We start from the raw sequence: 25,717 nt of genomic DNA on the forward strand, positions 1-25,717 counted from the left end.
TGTCTAACCACAAAACAATGCTTTCTTGTTTTCTTGGAGTCATTAGTTTAACTTCAGCATTTCCTGCCCTGTATCGCAGCTTTGTGTAAATAGTATTGTATAATTTCTCTGGCTTCTATTTATTTCTTGTAAACAACAGCTTTAGAAACAGCTTTGTGTCCATAAAAATATAAATTAGCTAGCAGGGGCCTATGTACTACTCATCTGCTGGACTGCGTGCTGTGGGCACTGATTTGCTTGCAGTAATGGATTTGGGGCCTGCTTGCGTAGGCAGCATAATGTCAGAACAACTCTCTACTTGTGTTTTCAACACCTTGCTCAGTTGAATAAGCTTTGAATAAAAGATTCACCAATTCAAACAGTGGTTTTCAAATTTTGTTAGGCCTATTCATAAGTGGTGTTTAGTTAGAACCTAGTTGAATGCGTTGGTGTGCAGTATTCCGTTTGATGGCTCAGCCTTGTACATCTGAAACTAGAGGTTTAAGATGGTTTCCTGAAAACTGAAAAGTGCAAACAAATTTTTCTGCATAGGTGTATATGTATTCTGCAAAGATAGATCTGCTGTGAGGGTTGGGCAGGCAGGGGAAAGCTTTGTGTTTCTATATATCTCCTAAGTAGCCACCATATGTAGTTTGGAAGCTGAGAAAAATTGTATAAATAAAATAAGACACAAAATTGGCAGCAGCATGCTTATGTATTTGTGGCTCAATAATATGTGTGGGGTTTGATGGTTGAGCTATAAAATTGGTGATAATATGAGCAATCTATAGCAATAATTTTTGATCAAAAATTGAAAAACTTGCGTCCTTGATTTGAGTTTTTGTTGTCTTGAGATCAACTTGAATGTGGGAGGAATCGCAATATGAAAATACATACATCAGTGCTGTATGGTGAACGGAACAGGTAAAACTACTTAAATGTAAAACATCAGCTTTCCACCATCCATACGTAGTCTCAGCAACGTGTGCTTCCAGCACGTTCATTCAACTTCCAAAAAGAGATTTGGGGTATTCCTGAGATACAAGTTTCAATGGTAAATAATTCTTATACCAAGTTCATAGAACAAAAAGATGAGGAAAGGATTTTTTTACTGTTTATTTTTTTACTTGTATTTTATTATGTGTAATGACCAGAAGCTTCAGGCCTGTAGGGCTGATCAGCTCAGGCTGTACATCAACCTTTGCCAGTGATAACGGCGTAACAGTCTTTCATGTGAAAATAGCTTTAGGAAGGCTTTCTTGCTTTTAAGTCCCTTGTCTGTTTTCTGAGCAGCAGACATTTCATTTGGCTTGAATAGACTTAAGTCTATATAAAAGGCCAGTGGTTTTACTACCTTTTCTCTTTTGCATCCCCTAATGGGGATGCCCTGAGCAAACAACAGCAAGCATAAAATGAGACAATTGGTGCTTCATCAGGCCCTGAGTTTATCAACCATTTTCTGTGTTTGTGTGTCAGGAACATTCTGCTACATTAAAATTTGCTTTTTGTTTTTTGTTTTTTTAAACCTTTGGTGGATAACTAGGTTGGGCTCTTCCTGTGTCCCCTCTGTAATCTACAGAATCAGCGCCAGTTCGCAATACTTGAGCATCCATGGTGGTACTTTGGGTTCCAAGGCAGTCTGAAGAAGCTTGTGGATTTTGTATGATGTAGGACATAAAAGCTTTAAACTGAGCAGTTACCAGTGAAACTGTACTGGCATATGCTGCTTTGCTTGTTTGTATGATTTGAAATTCTGCTTTTATTATTCCACCCTTACAGTCAGTTTGGTAGGTTTCTGAAACAGCATTTAGTAAAATGAAAGCAATACACAATAACAAATGCGGTCTACATCTTCCAGCACAGCCTGATTTGAGCCTGTATGGGTGCTAGGCTTGCTGCTAAATTTTACCACTCCAATGTAAAACAGCACAGGCTTTTACCTTATTTTATACTCTATAAATTGTAATTATACAATGTGGCATTCTTTCTTCACTCTGAGTTTGTATGTTTTTATCTATTTATATACACACACAAACAATCATTTGTTTTCTTCAGCATCTGCATGTAGCAGTTCTGTTTTTTAATATGGGAACTGGTCATAGGGGAAACAAATACGTAGATGTTGAAAATGTGGACATAAAAACAGCTGTGAAAATAAAACTCTTAAAACTCTTTCACCTTTACCAGAAAGGTCTAGACTTTTGTTGTGCTTTGATCTTCTTACCTAAACAATTACTTCATTTCCTTGGTTTCTTAAAAGAAGAAAGACCTTGATGCTGGGAGTAAACTGTAGTTTGGCGAACATAACTTAGGTTTTTTATAGGTTTTTATACTGATACATAATTTGGATTCTTTGCCTATCTAATGTATGGGAAAAGAGGTAACAAATTAGTGAGTGCTTTGTTGCAGTGCTCCATTGCTCTAAACTTGAAGTATGGGTTAGTTTCTCATTTGCTATGCCCTGACCCTTAAACATATCATTTGGGGAGATCCATCCCACTACCTTACACATGTAACTTACCTTACACAGACAACAACTTTGCAACTTCTATTGCATGTTGAAGTTAGTTCCTCTAGGTTGCAGAGCACAGACCAAAAAAAAAATAAATATTTATTCTTGAATGAAACAGACCAACTTATTTTATTCAAATGTAATCTGGTTTATGGCAATATCTTAGAACAAACCAGACTGGAACACAATTTTTTTTGAAGATGTGAACTGTACGTAATGAGACATGAAGTGCATTGCTGTAAGTTGGCTTACATGTTAAAATGCAATTTTTACCTTCTCTGAAGTTTGAGGTTTCATACTTTCTCCATTCAGTTTCTCCATTGAATTAACGAAGTACTGCGCTGCAGTACTTGTGCCTGTACTTACATACATCTGAATACATCAGTATCTCAAGACATTAGATGCTTTTTTTCTTGATTTGTTTTTAATCTGTTGTCCTTTGCTACTTTATACAAATGTATAGCCCAGTTATGTTTTATATAAAGTACGTTTAAGTGGGTTTACTTTCTTCTGCATGTAAGCTTAGGCTTCTGTTTTTTCTTGCAGGAGAAAAAGTGACGAAAGGATCTGATTTACGGGATGCTCAGAGTAACAGTTGATAACAAATGGTCCCGGCTTCAGTCGTAGTGTCAGTAGTGTAATACATTGTAAACCTAATACGGAAGAGAGACAGTCTTATACTGAACTTTATCATGTTATTCTAAATTTTACGGCCCCCATCTAGAATTATTAAAGTCACATGCCTTACTTCCTGTTTTTAAATAATTTTTATGCTTGTTTATTAAGTAGAATTTTATAGGCTTCTACTACATTTAATAATTAGAAGGACTTATTTTAATGATGCCAATTATATATGGTACGATAGGTGGTGAACACCTTACCTCAGTGCCAAATACTTCATAAGGAGTCTTGGGATGTGAGGCAAAAACCAAGAAAGATGTGTGGCTGGTATCCATGAACGAACTTAGATCTGAGGTGATGCATCATGGTTCAAACCATCTGATTAATGCAAACTAGGAAAGGGCAGACATTCAGAATGCTGAGCTAAAGGGAAAATGTGACAGCAAACTGTTGGGGTGCTTGGATTTGTGAGTGTGGTTTTGTCATATGAGGTGTTACAACAACCTGTGTACTCCTGCAGAAACACAAGGTTAGAAATCTTGCAAAGGACTCATAATGTGCATTCTTTAAAAACTCGGGGACATTTTTATTTATTTTGATACAGAGACAAAAAGAAAGTGTTTTTGAACAAAAAGGGAACTGTTTGTGTTTTATTCTCCAAATGTTCCGGTTATCTCCACGACGCTGGAGAGCATGTGGCTGGTTGGCTTTTAGAAAGGGAAGAGACCTCTTAATTCCGAATAATGTTTTTTGTCCTTGTCCCTGGGTACTTGCAGAATCCTTTAGCATAATGGTGGCAGATAAGCACAGTGTTTCTTTACTGATGAAAAGGCTTTTTTTTCCTTGTAGCTCAGTATGTAACCTGCATTGCAACAGACTTGAGCTGGTTTCCTGTATAAAGCTTTGTCTTTGACTTAATCTTGGCTTCCATCCTGCAACTCCACATCTGTGAATGACTCATAAGAAGCAGAGCCATCAGAAAAATATTGTGTACATTTTTATCCAAATCTGTAGGGTTTTTGTTTCTAATTTTTTTACAGCCTCACTGCATTCTTCTCTCCTATGCAATGAATCATACAGTATCTGTGTATATACCTGACAAGAGAAGTGCTTGTGCATAGAGAGAAAGTTGAACACTAAACAAATAGAAAGAATATCCCTAGTCATCAATCTGGTGAGAGCAGAGCTTTTGTATTTGGCAATTATCCTCTGTCAGCCCCTGGGGCACTTCTGAAATGATTATATATATATATATATATATATATATATATATAAAATATATATAATTTTTTTTTTCCTCCTGTAAACAGCAAGTTCTGTTAAATGGAGACTGTGGCTCGGGGGCAGAATCAGATCTGTCAGTCACTGGCAGCAGGAGAGGCTCTGCCTCCTGAGGCACTCAAGACTTTCCTGTCTTTACAGCATCCAGCAATTGAGGGAAGCAGCTCTGCTGCAGAGCTTTTTTTAGAAAAATAGCAAGCTTTATGTCTCCTACTTCTTACTCTTGCACTTACCTGTAAGTCTTGGTTCCAAGCATGTGACAACACGGGGGCTCTACCGGGGTCCTGTTCCTCCCAGGAAGTGTTTGGTGGCTGGGCTTCAGGGAAGAGGAAGGATGCTAGAGCCTGAAAGACAGGTCTTTTTCTTCATCTTTGCTCTCCCCATCTCTGTAGGTGGAAAAGCAGCCCTCACATTCAGCACGGGTTGGGTGCGTGTGGGCTCATAGACCAGTAAGGGAATCAGCTGAGAGGCAACGTGAAAGCGGTGCTGGAAGGGCTTAACCTGACTGCATTGTTTTGAGCTCTTCCCTTGTGTCAGGGAGTAGGCATACAGTAATGGAAAAACAAGTTGCCAGGATAAATAGCTTTTCGTTTCTCTTAGAAGTATTTTATAACAGCCATGGGTCCTGTGGGATGTTGGTGAGATTTTCCTACGGCTACCAGAGCAGCCCTTCTCCAGCTGTCTCCTCCAGAACTACCTCTCTTTGGATCATGGGTCAAGGGAATTGATATTATTTTGGCAGTGTGTGGTGTGGGAGAGCATCGTTCTTGTTGACTTCATGTCTGGCCAAGGACTGGTGCTGTCAGTTTTGTGCCTACAAAGCATTTGGGATGAGTTCATGTGATGTGCAAACTTTTTTTGCCAGCCTATCACTTTGACCACAGGCTCCCAAATTTTCTAAAAGACTGAATTGCAGAAAGGCCCTTTTGAAGGAGAGGAGGTAATTAACTGGCTCTTTGAGTAAAATGGCAAAACATATATGTCAGTGCAGGTGATGTTTCCTGGGACATGACTCCACTTCGCATCTTTCTGCGGCACAGCTTGGATGAGGAGTGTGAGTGCTTCAGTTAGTGAAAACGTTTTAGAAACGTTAAGGTTAATCATTCTCCTCCTTTTTTAGTCCTGTATCCCATTTATACCCAAAAATGTTTTTAGCGAAACTGGGGGGGGGGAAATACTGGTATAAGGGAGGGTGCACAAGTGTCCAATGTTTTAATCAGATTTCACTCATATTAATAGACATGTATCTTAGCTAATCTGTCTTATTGTAAAATAGTGTGATATTAAAAAAAAGTCAATTATCAGTACTGCAGATGCAATTTTTTTCTGTCCTAAGGGAAAAATAGGTAGCTAAGCTCTGCTAGTACAATGTTTAGATGCTGGAAAGCTGTCTTAATCCATTGATTAAAATGGAGAAAAAAAAAGTCTAAAATAAAAATGCAAATCTGGGTGAAAAACTATCAAAAGTTAGGTTGCTGTTCTTTAAAAGAAACCTCTTGAGAAAGCGAACAAAACCTCGGTTTGCCTATGCTGTGCATGTCCTCTAAGTTTATGTAGTATGATCTAAAACTTCAACAGTGATTTTTAATTTCAGGTTTTATCACCAGGACTTAATTAGAATGATAAGGTTTTAAATATAACTTATGAATACTTACATTAATGTAAGCCAGCTGTTCCTCATTTCAGAAAAAACATCCAGTATTTCCTATGACCACCAGTCCTCTAGCTTAGAGGTGACAGGTTTTATTCATTTTAATACTGAAGAAGCCTCAGTGAGGCAGCTAATAGAGTACTTTTAATCAGGTAATGGAGCACTGACAGCTACTCGGTTTTCCTGGCTGAATTCTTAAGAATAGCTAGCTGGAAGCAAAACATTCACTTCATTATCCTCATTGAAATCCCAAATCTTTGGCCATAGTCTGCTGCACTCCATGTTGTGTCAGGAAGTGTGCTGTGGTTCTGTGGATGAGCCAGTCCCACGTGTGCCTTTCGCAGAAGAGATCCCTGACATGGAAAATGGGGTCCCAAAGCAACCCCAGCTTCACAGCAGGCTTTCAGTCTGTGACTTGATTACAAAAATATATAAAATGAACTTTCTCTGTGCAGAGGCTTGGCAGACAGCTTTTTCCCTGGAGATCAATTTGTTTTACAAAATGAGAAAAATCTGTTGGTATGTATCTGAGATTTACAAGTGTTATATATTAAATTATTGGTTCTGGATGGACTTTAGGGTATGCAATTCTGAAAATGTTGATATAGGGGAGAGAAAATTGATGAGGCAGTAGCTTTGTGTTTGTTTTTTTTTCCCCTCCCCCAATGCTATTAGCCACCAAATCTATCGAGTTCTTAAAGAAAACAGACACAAATCATTAGGAATATTTGTTCAAAACCAATGTCATCTGGGCCTTTTGAGTATATGTGGCATTTTCTCTTCCATTCTTTCTTGGCAATGTCTGCAATGGAAGTAAGTATAATTTGTTTTAAGCTTTTCCTTTTTCTGTGCATTGTTCTCTAGTCATTGAAAAGAGATGAAATTTTGAATTTTTTGGGATAGTTTTGGTTATTTGCTTGTAGTCTTAATTTTAATATAGTATGCAGAAAAAGGTTATTGAAAAATAGTCTAATGGCTGAATAAGTTTATATAGCTTTCATGATGTATCATAGAGTAAATGTAGACTTCGGGGAGTAATGAAAAATAAATTCTTACCTCTGTGTTTGTGTGTTCAGATGAGACCTCGATTCAAGAAGTCTGATTTGGCTAGTAGGTAGTCTGAAAAGAGGCCATAGGCATTGTACTTCCATGGTGCTCATAGCTGCTGTATTTCAACAGCAGGATTAAAGTCTCCTATGTTCCGTTTGCTTTTTTCCCAGAATTAGGTATATCTGTTGGATGTTATGGCACCTAGGACACTTTTTCTTTTACCAGTGACTTTGTAGCTTGTGTATCAAGCACCTTCCAACAGAAGGAGATACAGTGAAACCCACCCAATGTCCATCCAGTTACTTACAACCTACTTATTGTCACTTACGGACCACGCTGAAATTCTTCCAGTTCTCTGGATGCACAGCTGGAAGAAGAAAGCTGTGTCATGGATATCTGTCTTCGTTGTTTTAATCTTTTTTCCTCTGTAATTTGTTGATGAAAGGTGATGCTCCTATTGTTATCTGCAGCCCTAGAGTCCTTCAATCACAGCATATGTAGCCATTGGGTAATTTGTATAATATTCCAGATGTCTTGTAGTTCCTGACTCAACAAATTTAATTTGTCAGTGTGGTGTATGTACAGATATATTTTTGCTAGCTTTTTTAGTTGAGCGTGCCAGTAACTTCTTGAGTATTTTGGCTTTTGTCTCCCTTCCTGATACTTCCAGCTGATTTGTGGCTTACTCTGACCTGTGGTGAGCACCCTCAAAACCAAAGGCTGCTTTACTTAGGAATTTAAGAAAGTGTAAGTGCCTTATTTTTTTTTTCCATTCTCTGACTCTGAAAAACAGAGACTGATTGAGACCCTAAAATACTGAGATTGGTAAGTGTTACATGTTACTCGATGAAATTTATTATAATAAGTGATGTTTTTTTCCTGTTAGTCACTTAAGGAAGACCACTGCACATGGAAGATCCTGACCCTGCCCCCCCACCCCCAGTAGCAAAGTTCTGTCTCCCCATGAAAGCAAAGTCAGTTGTGTTATTGGGATAATATCTGTAACTTGCAGCACATTCAGAACTAGTCACAGAAAATCTAAGGAACTTTGCAGTGAGAAAAACATGTAAGTGATGCACTACTGAAAAGCCAGCTAAAAACAACCTTGAATTCTATTTTTTTGTGTAATTTCCTTGTTTAGTTAGGCCTTGCTACTTTCTTTCACCAGACCCCTTCATTTCAGAAGTTAGGCAGAAAAAGAGATGACTAAGCTTAGTTTCTGAGCTGAAAGAAAGTGAGACTTGAAGTGAGACTAGCTCTATAATTACAAGGAAAATGGAGAATTATTTTGTTTGGATTTCAATAAATTCAACTTTAGGTTAGACTTTTTTTCTTAACAATGTGTAGTCTATCTTTTTGTTCCTAAAGGCTTGTTTTGTGCTATTTGGCTTAACTCAGTGACCTATGGGGGTGGAATTCTTTATCTTGGCTTGATACAAGCAAGCTTTAAGAGTATGTGTGGGTTATAATCTGACTTTGTGCACAGAAAAGCATATTTTTTTGTGTTGGTTTCTGGTTCAAGCCTAGCTGTTCAATGATTTTTATTTTATTTTATTTTTTACAACAACAGGCTTGGTAGCTTCTGAGGAAAAAACTCTGACTTGGCTTTTGTCTATTTCTGGTGGTGAACTGTCTATTTCATTGAAACAAACAAAAAAATCACTATGTGGTTAACACCTTTGTGACTTTCAGAAAAGATCAGATTCAGTTGCCATGAGGAAAATCTCAAGGTCTTTCTGATTCAGTGGATAGAAAAGTTAAGATAATTTGCTACATATTTTCAGGAATATTCTAGTTATTTGAAATCCCATTAAGTTGATCTGTCTTGTTAAAATTCAAATATTATTTTGTTGTTAACTCTCCTTTTAAAGAGTTTTTTGATGTAAGGAGTAATTTTCTTCATAGCTGAAACCTTAAGAGACAAACATGCTATTAGATTCTTTAATAACTGTAGTCTCTCAATGAAGAGAAAGGAAGAAGTTTAGATGCTAATCAATCTAAAGGCACATTCACAAATACATATTTCATTGTTTGCAATATCAATTTCAAGAGCTTAGGAAATGAGACACAAAGCTAATGTGTGAGATCAACAAAAAGTTGCAATAACAACTCCTTTAAACAAAAGTTGACTGAATCCTTGGGCCTTGGGTTTAGTTCCTATAAAATATGGTCTGCATTGTAATAATTCTTTTTGTAATTAAAATAATGTTCAAAGTAAAAGTTCAAATTCACTTTTCCATGTGAATTTAGAAGAAATTACAATTGGGCTTTTTTATGATTTGGTGATTAAGTAGACAAGCAGTGTAGTTCGTGGGTACCATAATAGTTAACACCTGTTTCAACTGTTTCATATTTGTATTGGATGGGACCTTGGCAATCCAATATATCTTGAAAAGTGAAAACCTGATATAAAATATTTCATGGTATGGAAGAAATTATAATAAACAGTGTGGCTTAAAATATAAAATGCTTATTATGCACATTTACTTTAGTCCTTTTTTGTATTTCTGAAACCGGTGTTAGCATTTTGTGCAAAAATAATCCTTTTGTGAAGGTCAGTTAAATGATTATTTATTTAATACCAGAAAATAAATGGTATTCTAAGAATACAATATTTCCTGAGTAGTGGAGGTTGGCAAAGATGAATAAATTTCTCAGTCAGAAGTCAGCACATGGTGTTAATTGCCATTTCATTTAATGTGGCTTCGGTCAAATCCCCTTTTGGGACAGGGACCACGGACAGAAGGGCTGGTGTGCCTAGGCATGAGCTCTGGAAATCCTGTTTAAGTGCTGATGCTTTCCTATTTCTCAGTGGAGATGTGGCTAATCCTTTGTCACTGTACACCCTGCAGTTCAAGGAGTACTTCCCTTGACTTGGTAGTGCTTATGCTGTAAAGTGGGATGTTAGAAAGTTGAACTGCTCTGTTCCTGCTTGGGTCATATTTGTGGTGCCTGGTCCCACTGTTTGAGGGAGTCCAAGGTTCTGGGGAAGCTGTAGGAGAGAGAACTTGGTCTGCTGCTCCTGCCTGAGGCTGTGGCTGCCCGAACACCTTTGGCTGGTGCGTAGCAGAGCTGCCAGCAAAGTGAGCCCCAAACTCCTTCCCTCAGCACCTTCCAGCCAAGTAAGACTGGGGAACAGTTCCAGTAAATGCTGCTGGTTCTTCGGGGTGGAGAGCTAGGTGTGGGCCCTGCTGTGGCTGTGCAGAAGGCTGTGCTGCCAGACCAAGGAGAGCAGCACAAGGTGGAAGTGGTCAGCAAAGGCTTTCCCTTCAATGGCTACAAGTGCTGTTATAAAATAAAACCTGTCTTTCACACTACTTCTTGGGTTTGTTGTTTAAACAGCAGCTCAGGATAGTGCAGGCTTTAGTGACCTGCATGTCTGGGAAAAGAGCTCTTGAAGTTTTTTCATTTAGTTTTCTTTTTAATGATTATTTGAAGTGGAATTTAGCAAGTCATTTAATAACTGAATTGCCGTTGTTGACATAGGATTTCCTAGATCAGGATTAATGATCTTACCTTAAGAGCTAGGCAGGAGTGTTTCATCTTTGTTACTGGTGTGGTGTTTTTGAAAACACTAATTTTGTTTACGAAGTCAGAAAATGCAAAACTTTTGTATATTAAAATCTGAAAGTTTATTTCAAATTCAGTGGTCAGATGGCTTACACTGTGCCTTCTGTGTGGCACTGCCAGTCCCTCTGCCTCCCCTGTTTCAAATTTCCAAATGCTGCTTTTTGAAGGGAAGTCAGTTTCATATTGATGATTCAATTAATATTAGTGGGATTACTAAAATAATCTGTCAGGGAACGAATGTCAGATATAAATTCTGAGACCTCCTCAATATGATTTGTAAAAGATGAAATTTTTTTTGAAAGTCAGGGTTAATACTCTCAAGATTTGTTTAGAAAGAAGTTGAGCTTAGGATGCAGTGATCTAGCAGGCTTTCTTTCCTAAACACAAGTTAACACTTGCTTTTCTCTCAGTTTGTCTGATTGAGGTCAACCTCAGTGACTTACTAAATTACAGCTTATCCTAGTGAACACTGTAAGCTTTTGAACACCGTAGAAGTGTTACCATTTTCAATGACTGGTGCACAAATTTCATAAGCTCAGAAACATTCCAGCAAGTTATTTCCCCGCAGAAGATAGCAGGTTTGTGGTGCTTGAACAAAATCAGTTCAACCTTTTAATTATGAAAGAAATGAGTAACTTTTCCTTGTCTGGCAACTCTTGCTGTTCTCTGAAGCAGCTGATCTTTTTGCATCCTTTGCCTCCGTACTTTGCAGGTAAACATAGATTATTATGTATGCAATTACAGGTGGTATCCTCAAATGTATAAACTAGTGATAAAATTTCTGATTTTAAGTGTAATTTCTCCTCCTCATAGAAATAAATAAGCAAATTATAAGAAGCTGAGTAACATAACAGTAACGCACTATCACTGGCTCAAAGAGTTACGAGGATGAGGGATTGTGAAAGGGGGAAATAACTGGAAAACAGCTAACAATGGAAAACAGAATATACTGCTTCATACAGATTATCTTTTTACTTCTAGGTTTCTTATTTTTTTCTTTTCTGTTGAAAGATACCTTAAGTCTAGCTCAGTATTTTGGGCTAACATTCTGAGTTTTTTTTATTCACTGCATAATGGAGATGGTAATGACTAGGCCACCTTAATATTCAACAACCATCTTGCACAAAAAAAAAGGAGCATAGGCATAACTCTTAAGAGACTAAATGCAGAGTGGACATGGACAAAATACTGAAATATTGCTGTGCCTTTTCGATCATGGTAAGAACAACTTTAAGATATAGCAATGTTAAACTTCAGGTCTGTTTCAAAAAAATACGGTACAGCCTTCCCTGTCTTTTGGTAGACACCGTGAGATTTGACAAATATCTCACCTACTGAAAAGTTACAATGACAAACCATATCTTCATAATACAGTATAACAACTGAAAACACTGAACATTAACCTAAACTGTTTCTAAATGCCATTTGCTCTAACTCATTATTCTCTCTACAACTGTCTTTGTTTTTCTGTGAGCCCTGTTTAGGCTGCTGTCACTCCCTGCTCTTCCTGGCTCTGTCCGTGCTTGTTGGAGTCAGTGGGTTGTGTCATACAGCTGCTGGTGGGGCCAAGCTGTAAATCAGGTCACCAGAATGATTCTGATTAAAAATAAACCTACAATGAAAAGCTTGGAATTTGCTTTGTCAGCATCCTGCTTAAATGCCCTGTAGAGCATCACTGCTATTATCTGAGCCAGCTCTTGTTTGTATTCAGTTTAGAAATCATGTATTTGCAGCTGGAACAAAATCTGTCTATTCTCAAAGCTACAACTTCAGCCTCCCATCTGTCATATTCTCTTCTACAGCTTATCTTCCGTGTCCTCTGAATAAAAGCATGCTGGAGGGTGCCCTACGGTTTCTCAGTTTGTGGAGTTGTGGAGCCTGGAATTGCTCTGCCCCAAGGTGGCTGCTTGCTAGGCTTCGCTCAGTGTCTCTGTTTTGACCGTCTTTGAGTTATAATTCAGAAGTTGATGTGATTTATCAGATAGGACTTTGTAGTCTATGGTTTCTCCATGGAATGTAGGTGACAGTGGTGGTGTTCCCTGAGAAGCCTGTTACAACTGTAGTGGCGTTGTTTTCTCTTGGGCAGAAACAAGTCTCATGCCACTAGCTTGTATCTGCTCCGTTGCAGTTGTTCTTTGAATGCATTAGCTGAGTTAATGCTAATTGAGGAGCTTGAAATTGCTTGTGTAATTAGAAGAGTGGGAAGAACTAAGTAGTTGGAACAGAGTTTTGAAGGTTGGGTTATGGGGCAAACCAGAGACCTAATCTGTGCATGAGAAATACAGAAATATCGCAATGACAAGGAGTTTCTTCAGCAATCCAGTACTACTTAGGAAACTCCCCTCTCCTTGGAGTTTCATCTGGAGGCATTCCTTTTTCTGGGAAAAGAGAATTATCCTCTCTATAATTAGCTCTGTGATTTGCTCTCTTCTAGAAGACCTACTGTGTTTTGACTTGGTTGCTGTGTCCTGAGTTGCAACACAGATAAGCTGCAACATATGCTAGATGCAAACAATTGTACCGTTTTAAGTGCCACTGCGTGCATTGTCTAAGTGTACAGCTAGAAGTTTCAGTACACATGGGAGAGTGTCAATCCCTAATTCATGTCGTCTTCTGGAAACCACTAAGTTCTATGATTGCTTCTTATAAGCTTGCAAGCCCTGTTCTGAAATGATGCTGCTCTTTTTTCTGCAGGCTTTTTGAAAAGTACTCTTAAGGCTGTATAGTTTGCTTACTGCCCACGTGTGCTTAGGCTAGTTATTTGCTCTTCCTGCTAATGCTCTGGCCCTTTTGATAAATATGAATGTCCCAGTGTGGCCCGTGGAGTACAGGGAGCGTTTCAGCGTGCTGGCACACACCCCTCTGACCATGCCCCTTTTTGACCCCCCAGACCTACCCCTCACATCGCACCATTTGACTCCACAAGAAGTGTGTTGGGTGTGAGGAGGAGGGTGGTGTTCTCCATTTTGTCTCTTTTCCTACAAATGGTACTGGTGTGAAGAGGTTCCTTTTCATTCCTCTGAAGAGCTTCTCTTCATGAAGTCAGTATTTTCACCTTTCAGCCTTTGATTTCCTAGGCTAAGCATATCCAGATGTTTTTCCTGCATGACGAGTTAATGTTTGCCTATTGCCAAGCTTTAGCAGCAGCAGCCACATTCACAGCCACTTCTAGCTTGAAGTCGTCTCTTTTGAACGCTGCTCTGGAGTGCTCAAAAGCGCATGTGTGCAGTGGTGCTGTTGCTAGTGTCTAGGGTTGCTTTTGGTTCTCAGCTGTAGCAGCTGAATGTAGCAGCTCAAACACTGGCTGGTAGAAAGTACATGTTACAAAAATTCTCTGGATCAAGTTGAGATATTTCCCTTGGATTAAAAAATAAAACAGGACTATTATTAAATCAATTCAGGCTTAATACAATGCTTCTTGTTCTGGTTCTAACTCTTGATCAAGCAAATGCTGTGCCCTTCTGGCTTTCTTTTTATCATCTTATTAGTAGAATTACATGTTAATGTATGCAGTGTGAATAAATCACTAGACTTGGATGATCTTACATAGTCTGTAACTAACATATAGATCCATGTGTAGTAGCTCTATTATGCAAATGAAAACATCTGCTTGGACTTGATCCTTAGCAAGTGACTTGCAAAGAGTTGTTCCAAGTGTTAGTCAGTTGCTGATAAACACCTATTGCACGAGAAGATGAGGACCTAGAGTTATAACTTCACAGTAGCATTAACTCATTGATGATTTCTGTATACAGACTTACAAATTTTCTCCGAAGTATTTTGAAATCAGATCTTATTTTTGTTTTACAGCTGCTGCTGAGGGCAAAGGGAAAAGTGGGGAAGACTTTTTTCAGAAGGTAAGAAAGATATTTTAATTCAATAGCAACAGTTGACTAGATGAAAAATTACATTAATTGTTCATTCATGAGGTCAACTAATTAAACTTAACGTGCAGTTTCCACTGTATTGATCAAATACAGTTTTTAAGTCTTTATTAACCATTAGCTGTGCATGGACCATGATAAATATGTTCTTTGGTATGTTCTACTGCTATTCACATAAGAGCTTAATTATTTTTTAATTGAAAGTTTTTCACTACGTGTTATGGAAGTATTTTGCCTAATAGCAGGGGGCTCATCTGAAAGATGTTGTGAGGTGGTCTTAAGGCTTTTATCTCTGGGGATAAACACTACATCCTGTTACTGAAGAACTGACGTGAGACTTATTGTGCTATCATTGAAAGCATAAATATTTGGTTGGGAAATGCAAAGTCCTTTTTAAGAAAGACATGCACAGTCCACACCGTGATTCAATAAAGCTTGTGGTTAGACAGAGGCATGGAAGGACTGGAAAAAATAGTCCTGCAGCAACTAAACTACAAAGAGAAGCATGACCAAGAGTAATGACTTTGAAATTGCTTTTCACAAAGCAGCATGTTTTTTTATGAATAGTGTGTAAAATATTATTTGAGTTAATGAAGATCTGCATACAGTATGCAAATAAAAATGAGCTGCTTTGTCTTTCTGTACCATAGAAAAGACAATGTAAATCTTCATGCTGTATCCTGAAAAGTCTTGAAACAACTTTTTGACTGGTTGTCTGTTAAACAAGTCGTTGTTCATATTTTTTTCAATGTTTTGTTCATACTTAAAGATGGTACTGCTAGAAGGTATCTTCTTAGATGTGAAAGAACAGTTTATCCTGTATGTGGTCATCAAATGCGTTGATCAAGGCTGGAGGGGAGGAACATGTATACAAGCAAAGTATCTGTTTTTAAAAACAATGGTATGGGAGTCTTCAGATGATGTTCTTGACTGACAAATGAATTACTCTTCTGAATGTGCTGCTTGTGCTTGACTTTCCAATATTCGCGAGCACGGAGGAGGAATTGTCAATAATTCTTCCTTAGGATTTTTATCAAAATGCATGGATTTTTTTTAACTTGCTGCAATGAAGCTGAGCCTTAGTAGCAGATACTTCATATTACACATCTATTTTACAGCACAGCATTTTCACACCCTTGTGTAAAATTGCTCATAATTCTTAAAGCTGTGAACAAGGTATTTCCTCTGTATGGGGTTAAAGGACTGACATATTTGATGTGCATTGGATACCTGATTATTTACTGTAGATATAATGTACCTTACAATTACACAGCTGTTAGTATAGCAAAAAATACTGGTTTGAATTTAATAGGAAAATGTGCTGTGTGAATAAGAGTACACTACTTATCAATATTGATAATGCATTGTCTATTTTGGCATTAATGTATTGTCATATGCCTGTGTAATTATATAGGCACAATGTGGATATGGCAACAAGCTAAAGCTGCTTCATTTTGACTAGCATTCTTCTTAGTGACTCATCAACTCTGTAGTTCAATTTAGATTAGTGAATCTTTTGTGTACATACACATGATATTACAGCTAATAAAAACAGATGGAAGCTATCTGCTTTGCAAGTTTTCTCTTTTGTTCAAAAAAAAAAACTTTGCTCATAGCTTACTCACAGTCTGTCTGTGCAATTTCCTTTAATTAGGGATATGCTTTTTTTCCCCATCTTATGTGAAATGAATAAGGCAGAATTTCTGGAGGTTAAATGAAGACTTTTCATGTGTTTCAGGTTGTAGTGAGGAAGAAACTCATTTGGGGCATTGAAAAGATATTGCAAACTAAGGTAGCAAGGTACCTTCCAGAAAATTAATATGAATTCAAAGGTGTAGTAAAAACTACTTTAAAAATGCATTCAGAATAATCCGTTCTTCAGGGCTGCATTGTTGGACCAAAGTTGAGTGGTGAAGTGAGGTGCATCACTCTTAAGTGACATCAAGAATTGAGGGTGTAATTGGCATAAATGCTGCCATGTATAACATCTTCAGACAAATTGTACCCTCAATGTGTTGAACTACAGTGGGTTGGAAGGAATGAGCCAGGTGAGAGAAGTTTCCATATGAATGCTGAAATGACAGAAGCAATGGAACAAAGACTCAGTGATTCTGTATGTCAAGACACAGATGAAGAGGGAGGAGAGAGGAGGCCAGTACTGGAGGGAAGCAAGACAATGCCGATAGCTTCATGTGGTGGCTGGACAACAGGAGACGGTGCTTGGTTCCATATAAGCTAGACTTCAGGAGGAGCAGAATTTACTCAGTGATCCCTAAGCTGAGCTTTAAAGTCAGGACTTAACTAGGGTCATTAAGCTACACATAGGATGCTTTTTAATGAATCTATCATGTTTTTAAAGGATTAGGTTAACACAAATTTTGTGATGCTGTCTTCTACTTAGCAGAGGCAGGGTGGAAGGTGAGCACCTAACACAATCTGATATGGATTTTTCAAAACCACTGGGAGCTGCTAACAAGGGATGCATAAATAACATGATGGTTTTCTCTCCCTAGCTCTCTGATCTTCAGTTCAGTGGCAGGTAATCTTAAATAAACATGGATTGGTTGGCTGTTGTATTACATACAGTTTAGGTAAAAGATCCTCGTGGACCATGCTCTATATATTATTGTCCTAATTTATTCTGTGAGTAATGCATAATAAAATTCTTTTGATCCAAAGCCCATTTACAGTTGATGGTGGAATTTTTCCATTGAGTTCCATAACATCTGGTTCATGCCTCATAGGCAAGCAGGGTCCCTCCCAGACCAAGACAGGACATTGTTTCAGGGAACATTGTAATTTATGTAGCACTATAGATATGCGTGGCACTTCATATAAAATGTAAGAAGGTGGTGGGTCTCTGCCCTGAGGAGTTTATAATCCAAACCAGATGAGTGTTGGCCGTATGGACAGAGGGGAATTTATTGCATCATTTCTGCTTGCCTTTGGTTCTGGCCTTCTCAAGTCTTGCCTTTTTTTTTTTTTAATATTTGGAATCTTAATGTTAAATGATAACCATTCACTCTAAAATTTGTCAAGGAAACAGTGTATGAGGAGCCTTAATCATGAGACTGTCAACAGTATGGTGGGAGATGGGTGAATGTTGTGGTTTAGTAGAAGCTGGGTGTAGTTCTTAGGCTAATGTAAGACTGCATGTGCAGAAGGAGCAGCTCTGGAAATGCCCATGTGGGGTTCTGTCCAAGTGCTTGACTCTAGGTCGGATGTAAGCTCCTCATTTCAGCATGGTTCAGTGTGTTATGCGCATTAGTCATGGGCTCTTAAAGTATTTCTGAGGGGGCTCTTCAGTTCTTCCTTTCCTGGCTTTCAATTGTTTGCAGAGTTTGGTTTTGTGGAAAGCACAACATGCTACCAGACAACTGTAACTTGTGGGTTTTGTTGTCTCTGAATGTTTGAGATGTGGATTTCTTTTTAATCAAAAAGAAATAGTGTTTGTAGGAATTAATATTCATTTACACAGTTGAAGATATACAGGTGTTTTGTTTTTTAAGATAACACTGGATTTAGGCAAAATGTTTTATAAATGCTTATGCTTCTTTCTTCACTACAGTGCCTGTTACTCGCTGAAGGGAATGTAATCATGCTTGGAAATGTTGGAAGCATGAAGCCGCAAATATGCAAATATTACATGTGTATGAAAATCTCACCTGGTAATAAGTTAGGTGTGTAAAGGAAGACTAGGGTTTCCATTTCTCATTTTCTTTATTTCATTAAATGAGTAGGCTCTTCATACATACTATGTATTTTTAGAAGAAATATTTGGCAAAGCCATCTTCTAAAGCTAGTTACTTTTTCAGTATAAAGATTGGAAAAAACAGTAGTATTGAGTTGTTTTTTTAAAAAAAAGTTATTATATATGAGAACATATCTAATTCCATTTTGTATCACTTTTCGGTTAAATTCCTTTCCCATATGCATAAGTTATTAATGACCGTACATTACCTTTTGTTTAGGAGGCTCTGGTAGCAAAGGCAATAAGGAAACAGCCTCAAACCCTGTTTATTTATCTAACAGTAATAGAGCTCGTTTTGCAACATCCTGTATTTTCATTTGTATGCAACTTAAAAAAAAATAAATAAATAAAAAAATAAAAATTTTTGAGGATCATATTAGGCAAACCTTTTAACTTTTGCAAAATGGCTTGAGTGAATATATTGACCAAGTTCTTATGTACATGAACACTTCAAGTATGTTCTGATACAAGTAAATAACTAAAAATGATATTTTTCTGTTGCTGCTGTAGGTCAGGCTGGAATTTGGTCAATCTTCCTTCTTAATCTTTGAATATGGAATGTGTAGGTAAAGCTGTAAATGCGGATGGCTTAGGGCACTTTCAGGCATAACAAATATTAATCATTGACCTGAGACTAAGATGTCCCAGGCTGATTATAACCTGTGTTCAGCAGGAACTTTTTGAAGGGCTTTCCATGTGTCTCCATCCATGACTTCTCTGAAACTGTGTATTTGTAATTATTGCTTCCCTAAGGCTATATTCTCATTTCTGACGACAATAATGCAGCTGTTGGTTTCTTCCAGTGCTATTTATTTTTGCTAGTGAGACATAATAAATTCATGCTTATCTATACATTATCATGGGTTTTTATCCCCATTTTAACTGCAGCAGCAGTTGGGAACTGTAGAAACTGATACCACACTTTCCCTTTTTCTGGGTAGAAATCAATCCATATCCGTATTAGCATTAAAATATATGCTTGATGTGGAGTTTGGCTCATAGCATGTGACAAGGATATATTAAGGCAATACATTTCCAGAATTTGTTTCAAACACCTGGCTGTGCTATTCTGTGGTGGGAATGCTGGCATGAGCTTCTAATTTATGTTTAGCTCCTCTGTTTTGCTTCCTGGAAAGAGGAAGTGACTACTCAGAGATGTTGGTATGGATGAGAGAGTTGAAAGAAAGTCAGTAGTAGTCAACATTTGCAAGAAATCTTGAGATTGAGAGTTTTGTCTCCCTTTTGGTAAAGCCCCACCCGGTGGAAAGGAGGAGGCTTATTTAGGTTGGATCAGTTGGTCTAAAAAGGTAAATTGAGAATGTTTACTTTACTATTTTGCTTAGTTCAGGCAGAGCTAAGTGGTGGGAAGTCTTCATTCATGTGGAAAACTGTTCATCACATCTGCAGTGTAGCAACCATTCTGTTAAGGGAATGGAGTAAGTACAAGGACTTAAATCATGAGCTTTAGCTGCTTCTTCGTTGCTTCTGATATAAGGGGGGCAATCTTGAGAGTTAGCCTGTAACACGAAAATGCTGTCTGATGGGCCTAACTCTTGAAGTGCTCACTGCATGTGAAAGCCTTAAAACAGTGACTGTCCCTGCTGAGCTTGTAGGGGATAGTTTCCTTGTTCAGAAACAAGGGATCAAAATGCCCATTAGTATGGAGTGAGTGACTGTTTCACTGTGTGGAACTCAGTCTGAGGTCCAAGTGAAACACGGCTTTAGTTGATGAAGTCCCATTTTATGCAACCACACTGCTATACTTCATCTTTTGTGCAAGATTTCTAAAGCAACAGAGAAGGAACAGTTGGTCACTGCAATCTCTGAGATGCTTGATCCTTTTCGCTCTGAAAGAGAAGTCCTGTCTTACAATACAGACGAAGGATTTTTGGTCCTCAAATGCTTGTATTTCTTCTGAAATAGTGAGGAAAGAGGAGGTGAGTGAGTGATACCCATGAATAACCTGCAGTGGTTTCCTGATTCTTGTGGGAAGGGGGCTGCCTGTTCTGCTGCTTTGAAGGGAGGAGAGGTGGCTACCTATCTATCGCTCTTCCAGGAACATGCTGTGGGGCTTCAATGTTAAATAATTTTCTCAGATAAATTTCTCCTTTTTTGTCCTGTTACTTGTTTGGAACTCTTTAACGCTGTACACAGAGATGCACTGATTTCTAGCTTCTTTTTTGCATGTTTAGATAATCCTTTTACACTTTGTACTATATTTTCAGCCATTTATTTAAAATAAAACCATTACTTGCCACCTTGAACTTATATTTCCATTCAGGGTAAACAAAACAATGAAGTCAATTCAAGAAAAGGCTTAAATGTTTCTCTATAGGTAAGGGCATCTGATCAAGAGTTTTCTTCTCACTAGAAATAGCTATGAATATGTACCAAAGATGGTGAGTTTCTTTAGACTTAATTTGTTCTGAGATATAGTCCTTTAAAACATCCTGCTTGCTTGCTAGTGGAAGTCTCAAAGTCTGTACATGCAGACCACAAAATTATCAGTCATGAGAGGTTGAAGGAAAACACATTAGTGTTTTGCTTAGTTTGACATGAAGCTGTAGATGTATGTGATTTGGAAATAGACATGGTTTTTGTTGCATTTGTACCTGAATCTGGATTAGTTGGAAAACTATGAAACATTTTGACTTTTTTGGATAAATTACTTTCGCATTTATTGAAGCTAATTTTAAATTTAAATCCTTCTAACAAAAAACACATATGTGAAGATCAAATTCCTGCAATGCTGAAATAAATAACTTGTAATGGAATCATGAAGTTGTTGGTTTTTGCCAATATTGAACCTTATCCATTCCATATACAGTCTCCCAGATGACTATGTATATATATTTAACCCTTTTCAAATACAAGTAGAGTTACAGGAGAAGGACTAGCAAAGTAGTTGCACAGAGACTTTAAATGTTTTGGGTTTCTGACAGTTGTAAAATAAAATCAGAAAATCAGATATGTTTACCCCACCCTACGAGAGCTGCATGCATTCATCTCCTTGTACATGGGAAGGCTTTTTTCATACTGTTACTTACTACACAGAAATTTAGACAACTAGGGATCAGTTCTTGTCTTCCCTATGCATGATTTTGTTGTGTGTTTTTAAATAGTTAAGTAAACTACTAATCTAGGACAACTTATATTAAGTACAAATTTGTTTCTTATGTTTTATAGCTTTAATGCTCACTGTGCAGCCACTCTGAATAGCAGATGATTTTTTCTCTGCTACAGAAGAGCACAGACTGAACTCTAAATTCTGTTTTAGCCTAAAAGTTATTGGTGCCTTGGTGCCATCTAGTAGTGCTTGTGTTCAGAAATACTCCTTTGCTTTTACCTGCAAAGAAGTAACATGAATGCTATGGAGTCAGACACACAGTACAATGGCGGTGGGTGTTTTTTTGTGTGTGCAGTAGTTCTAATGTATGCAGGAAATTCTGATCTTGAATTTCATATGTAGACCTTAGGAGGGGAGATGGGGGCACAGCTTGGGCTAAGAATTCATTGCTGTACTCAAAATGTGGGCCAGCCCTTCAGAAGAGCTATATATTTGCACCATGTCTTACATCTCCCATATTTCCTCACCAAACACAGGTGCTCTACCATTGGTGCCCTCTACCTTTGATGTGTTCTGGCTTTGGCATCTTAAATACTTACTATGGCCTGACCAATTTTAGAGGCTGAATTGCCAGTTCCTGGGTTAACAACACAATTGCTTTTGTCTTATTTTTTCCTTCTCATCCTTGTCCTCCCCCAACAAATAAACAAAACCAACAAGCCATTAAATATAATATTCCTTCTGGTTCCAGCTACACCCATTGCTCTGTTCTTGCTGCCAAAACTCTTGTTCAGGGATTAGTCATCCTCTCAAATACTGCTGTTTCACCGTATCTTCATTAAAAGAACAAGTATCAGCCCTTGTAGTATTTTGCTTGTCTGCTGTGACTCTTCAGCTCAGATCTTCTCCTGCTTATAAACAAATACATACTTATATATATTTATTTCAATGGAAGCTATAATCCATGTTTATGGTTTATGCTGGACTGAGCCAGTGTAAGATTGACAGTACTATGTGTCACTTTGATTCTGGTTAACCAATTTTACTAAGTATTTGAGGTAATTTTAGGTATAAAGGAGAACTAACAGGCATGAAATTAGTATGATCTTTATCTTCTGGTAAGATAAATGTAATCAGACTGCTCCAGTATCTTTCATAGTATTTTCAGTTAATTACTGAATTAATTTTGATCTTGAAGAATATTTTGTATAACACTTGGAAAAATAAGTGTTTAAAAATCTGTATCAGGTAGTGGATGACCATAAAATTGGACCATGTTTTGGTCTCCTTTTTGTAAGAAACCTGGCTTTGACATGTTTTATGATCCTTAAAAAAAAAAAAAGGCATCTGACTTTATAGACCTTTTGTCGTTAAAGCACACTTTATCATTCAAAACCCTTCTTAGAAACCTTCTGCAGTTATTTAACATTAAAGTTACTCAACCAGCATTGTGATTTAACCTCACTGCTTAAATATTTTCCATTTTATCCTTTAAACAATGTGTTCCCTGTGAATAACTAAGCAAATAAAAGTACCTGGAGAAGAGCAAAAAGATGTGCTGTGGAGTTCAGGGATCAGTTGTGCTGAGAGGATTCTGGGTGGCTGTTAATGGCAGGAGTCTTCCCTTCTACCTGTGGAGGTTGGTGAAGTCCATATGATCAACAAAACGCTTGCCTTGCTTTTCTGCACCTGCAAGTGTTAATGAGCAATCATGTGACAGTGTTTTGGATCTGCATAAAGAATCTTAATTTTTATGACAGTAACACCACATGCCATCAATATTGCTTGTTTATGGAAAAATGTATTTGTCAAATTTTGAAAGGCCATTTTCATGTTACCACCTTTTTGCTATTGCTGCTCCTGGATTTCATTTTTTTGTGCTGTCTTGCACAGTAGCTTTCATCTTTGTTTTCTGCAAACTTGATATAACAAATTTTCTTGAGGTTCAGGGGAGAAACTGTTTCCCAAAGTCAGATGCTAAAAATGGATGTGGATATGTGGATAACAACTATCAATCACCTTTCCTTCAGCAGTCATTTATGATTCCTTGGGTACTTGTTATTCTCAATAAATTTAACAAATCATGGTAATCCATAAAGAATTGCATGGTTTAACAAAATGGAGATTCAGCTCCAAAACACGATTACCAAACACTTATTTCTATTATCATGACTTTTATGTAAATGGTACTGTTTATCTTCTTTCCCTATCTTCATCCTACCCCCGTACATGAGATTTTCTCCTTTGCAGTAGTTTTGGCAGTACATGCTAATGCAGAGAGATACTTTTTTTTTTTTGTAGTATAGGTAGCTGTTGAGGGTTTCTGCTGACTCCAAGAGCTTTATAGTTCTTATGTCAGTGGAGAAAGTGGTATTAATTGATGTTGTGTTAAAGTGGAGATTGGAAGTCATCTTGAACTTGCAGATTATTTAGCTCTGAAGTTCAACAGGGTATTGTTGCCAGTAATAATTCTCTAGAGGCATCCTTATACTTGCTGGTCTGAGGTATACTAATGGAATATGATGAGTAAAGTCTATTGTGCATTTTCTGTCCGTCTCCAATATCTGCTTGAATTACAACTCAGCCCTTGCAAATATTTTTTTGACTTGTTTTGCAGCTGAGCCATCTACATGTTGTCTCCTGGTTCAGTGTCTTACTCTTCTGATTTAGATTTTCCTTTTTTTTTCCCCGTTTGCTCTTTCCCTTGACTTGCTACTTTAACATTACCTCAAACTTTTCCATTTTACCTTCATACTGCTTGGAAAGATTGTATCTTATTTGGTCATGCCTTTTTTTTCTTGCTGCAAGATGATTTTATGCTAAGAGCTGGTCTCTGAGACATGAACCAAGGATTGGAAGTAACATTAAGAAGGACTTTAAAGGTATTCTGAGCATGGTTCAGTCCTTGTCCTGACTGTACATGGTGGTGTGTTTTTTTCTGTATGAAAAGGCAATTTCTAAGTCCAAACCAAGATCTAGAAGGATGTCGTTATTTTTCCCTACAGTTTTTTTCTTTTCATCATTTAACCTGCTGAAGGAGCTGTCCCCACTCCCCCAAAGGGATTTCAGGTCACTTTGAGAAGGGTAAAGCAAGCTACAGGAATCACTGCTCCGTTTCCTCCCTTGCTTCTCATCTACCTCTATTTTATTTTGCCTCAGAGACGGTAACTCTTGTTTTCACAGATATGATCACCTGTAGTTATTCAGTTTAACTTTATTTTGTGTAATTTACCTAACCTATCTGCTCCAGCTGTTTGGCAAGAAGTAACTTTGCCTCTAGCCTTGAGAATGCTGGAGGTGGTTCTTGTTGGGGAAGGGATTTTTGTTTCATGGTGGCAAATTAAAATGGAGATTTGTTGCCTGCCTTATCTCTGCTTACTGAAATCTTAGATCCATGCTTATAATATATCCTCAATTTTATTGGAATGTTGGTGTCTTTACTCTTTAGCTAAAATATTTTGTTCAGGATGTTGAGCTTGGAGTGTTTGTCACCAGGCCCTGTTACAGGATTTGCTGTCTCCCTGCCAGCAGTGGTGTGTGGTGGTGGGCTCTGAAATAGTCCGAGCAGCAATGCCGAGTGCTTGCTGGTAACTGTCACTGTTTGGCAGTTGAAAACAAGGTATACTGTTGCAGTAATTTATATGTTTACTCCTTAGCGCTTGGTGCTGCTGTCGGTGACCCAGGTGTCCCGGAGGGCTGCTGTGGCAGTGCAGGCCTCTTCTGGGTACCGTGACCCATGGGCCAGCCCAAGGGAGTAAGAGACTTAGCTTTGAGCACCTGACTTCTTCCAAGTCTTGTTGTTCAAAGGTAGTGTTGGTTGTGTTTTGGGCCTGTTAAGAGTGGCTTTCTCATTGATGCAAGAGGCTAGGTGTGCAAGATTTTAGGGGCTGAAGAGAATCGTGCTAGAAGCTGCCAGTTGTGCTAAGGTAATGGATGGTGAAGTACCATCTAAACTAAGATGGGGTTTTGGTGGTGTTGGTGATCTGCGCCTAGGTGTGTGTTTGGTTCTAATGTGCGAAGACAAACTAGGAAAAGGCTTTGAAGACAAGAACTGATCTGTTCGAAACAAACGCTATCTGGACAAATGAATGAGAACTGCCAGTGGGTGTACAATTTAATTACTTTCTATGTTTTTTAATAGCATGAAAAATTCAGGGTATCTACAAAACTTGCTATTGTGTATTTAAAGAGGGGGGAAAAAAGTTATGTTCTTAAATATAGATTGAGACAAACATGCATGTGTTCTAAAAATGGAATTTATGCTTTTTAAGACTTGGAACATTTTCATTGTTTAAGTACACTGTTAAAAAGGCATATATATTTTTCTGTTGTACTTAGATTCCTCAGTTTA

General features: G+C 37.8%; 1 protein-coding gene across 8 annotated transcripts in view; it reads left to right on the plus strand.

The window, feature by feature from the left end:
• Window positions 1-25,717, plus strand: part of BICC1 (BicC family RNA binding protein 1) — a 102,087-nt gene that overhangs the window by 18,555 nt on the left and 57,815 nt on the right. For all 8 annotated transcript variants that reach the window (XM_083845224.1, XM_083845227.1, XM_083845231.1 and 5 more), the window contains one exon: window positions 14,475-14,521. In XM_083845224.1, coding sequence (XP_083701350.1) covers window positions 14,475-14,521 — 47 coding nt within the window. The remainder of the gene's footprint in view (window positions 1-14,474; window positions 14,522-25,717) is intronic.

The sequence above is a fragment of the Anser anser genome (genome assembly GCF_964211835.1).
Source record: "Anser anser genome assembly, chromosome: 7".
Lineage (NCBI taxonomy): Eukaryota > Metazoa > Chordata > Aves > Anseriformes > Anatidae > Anser > Anser anser.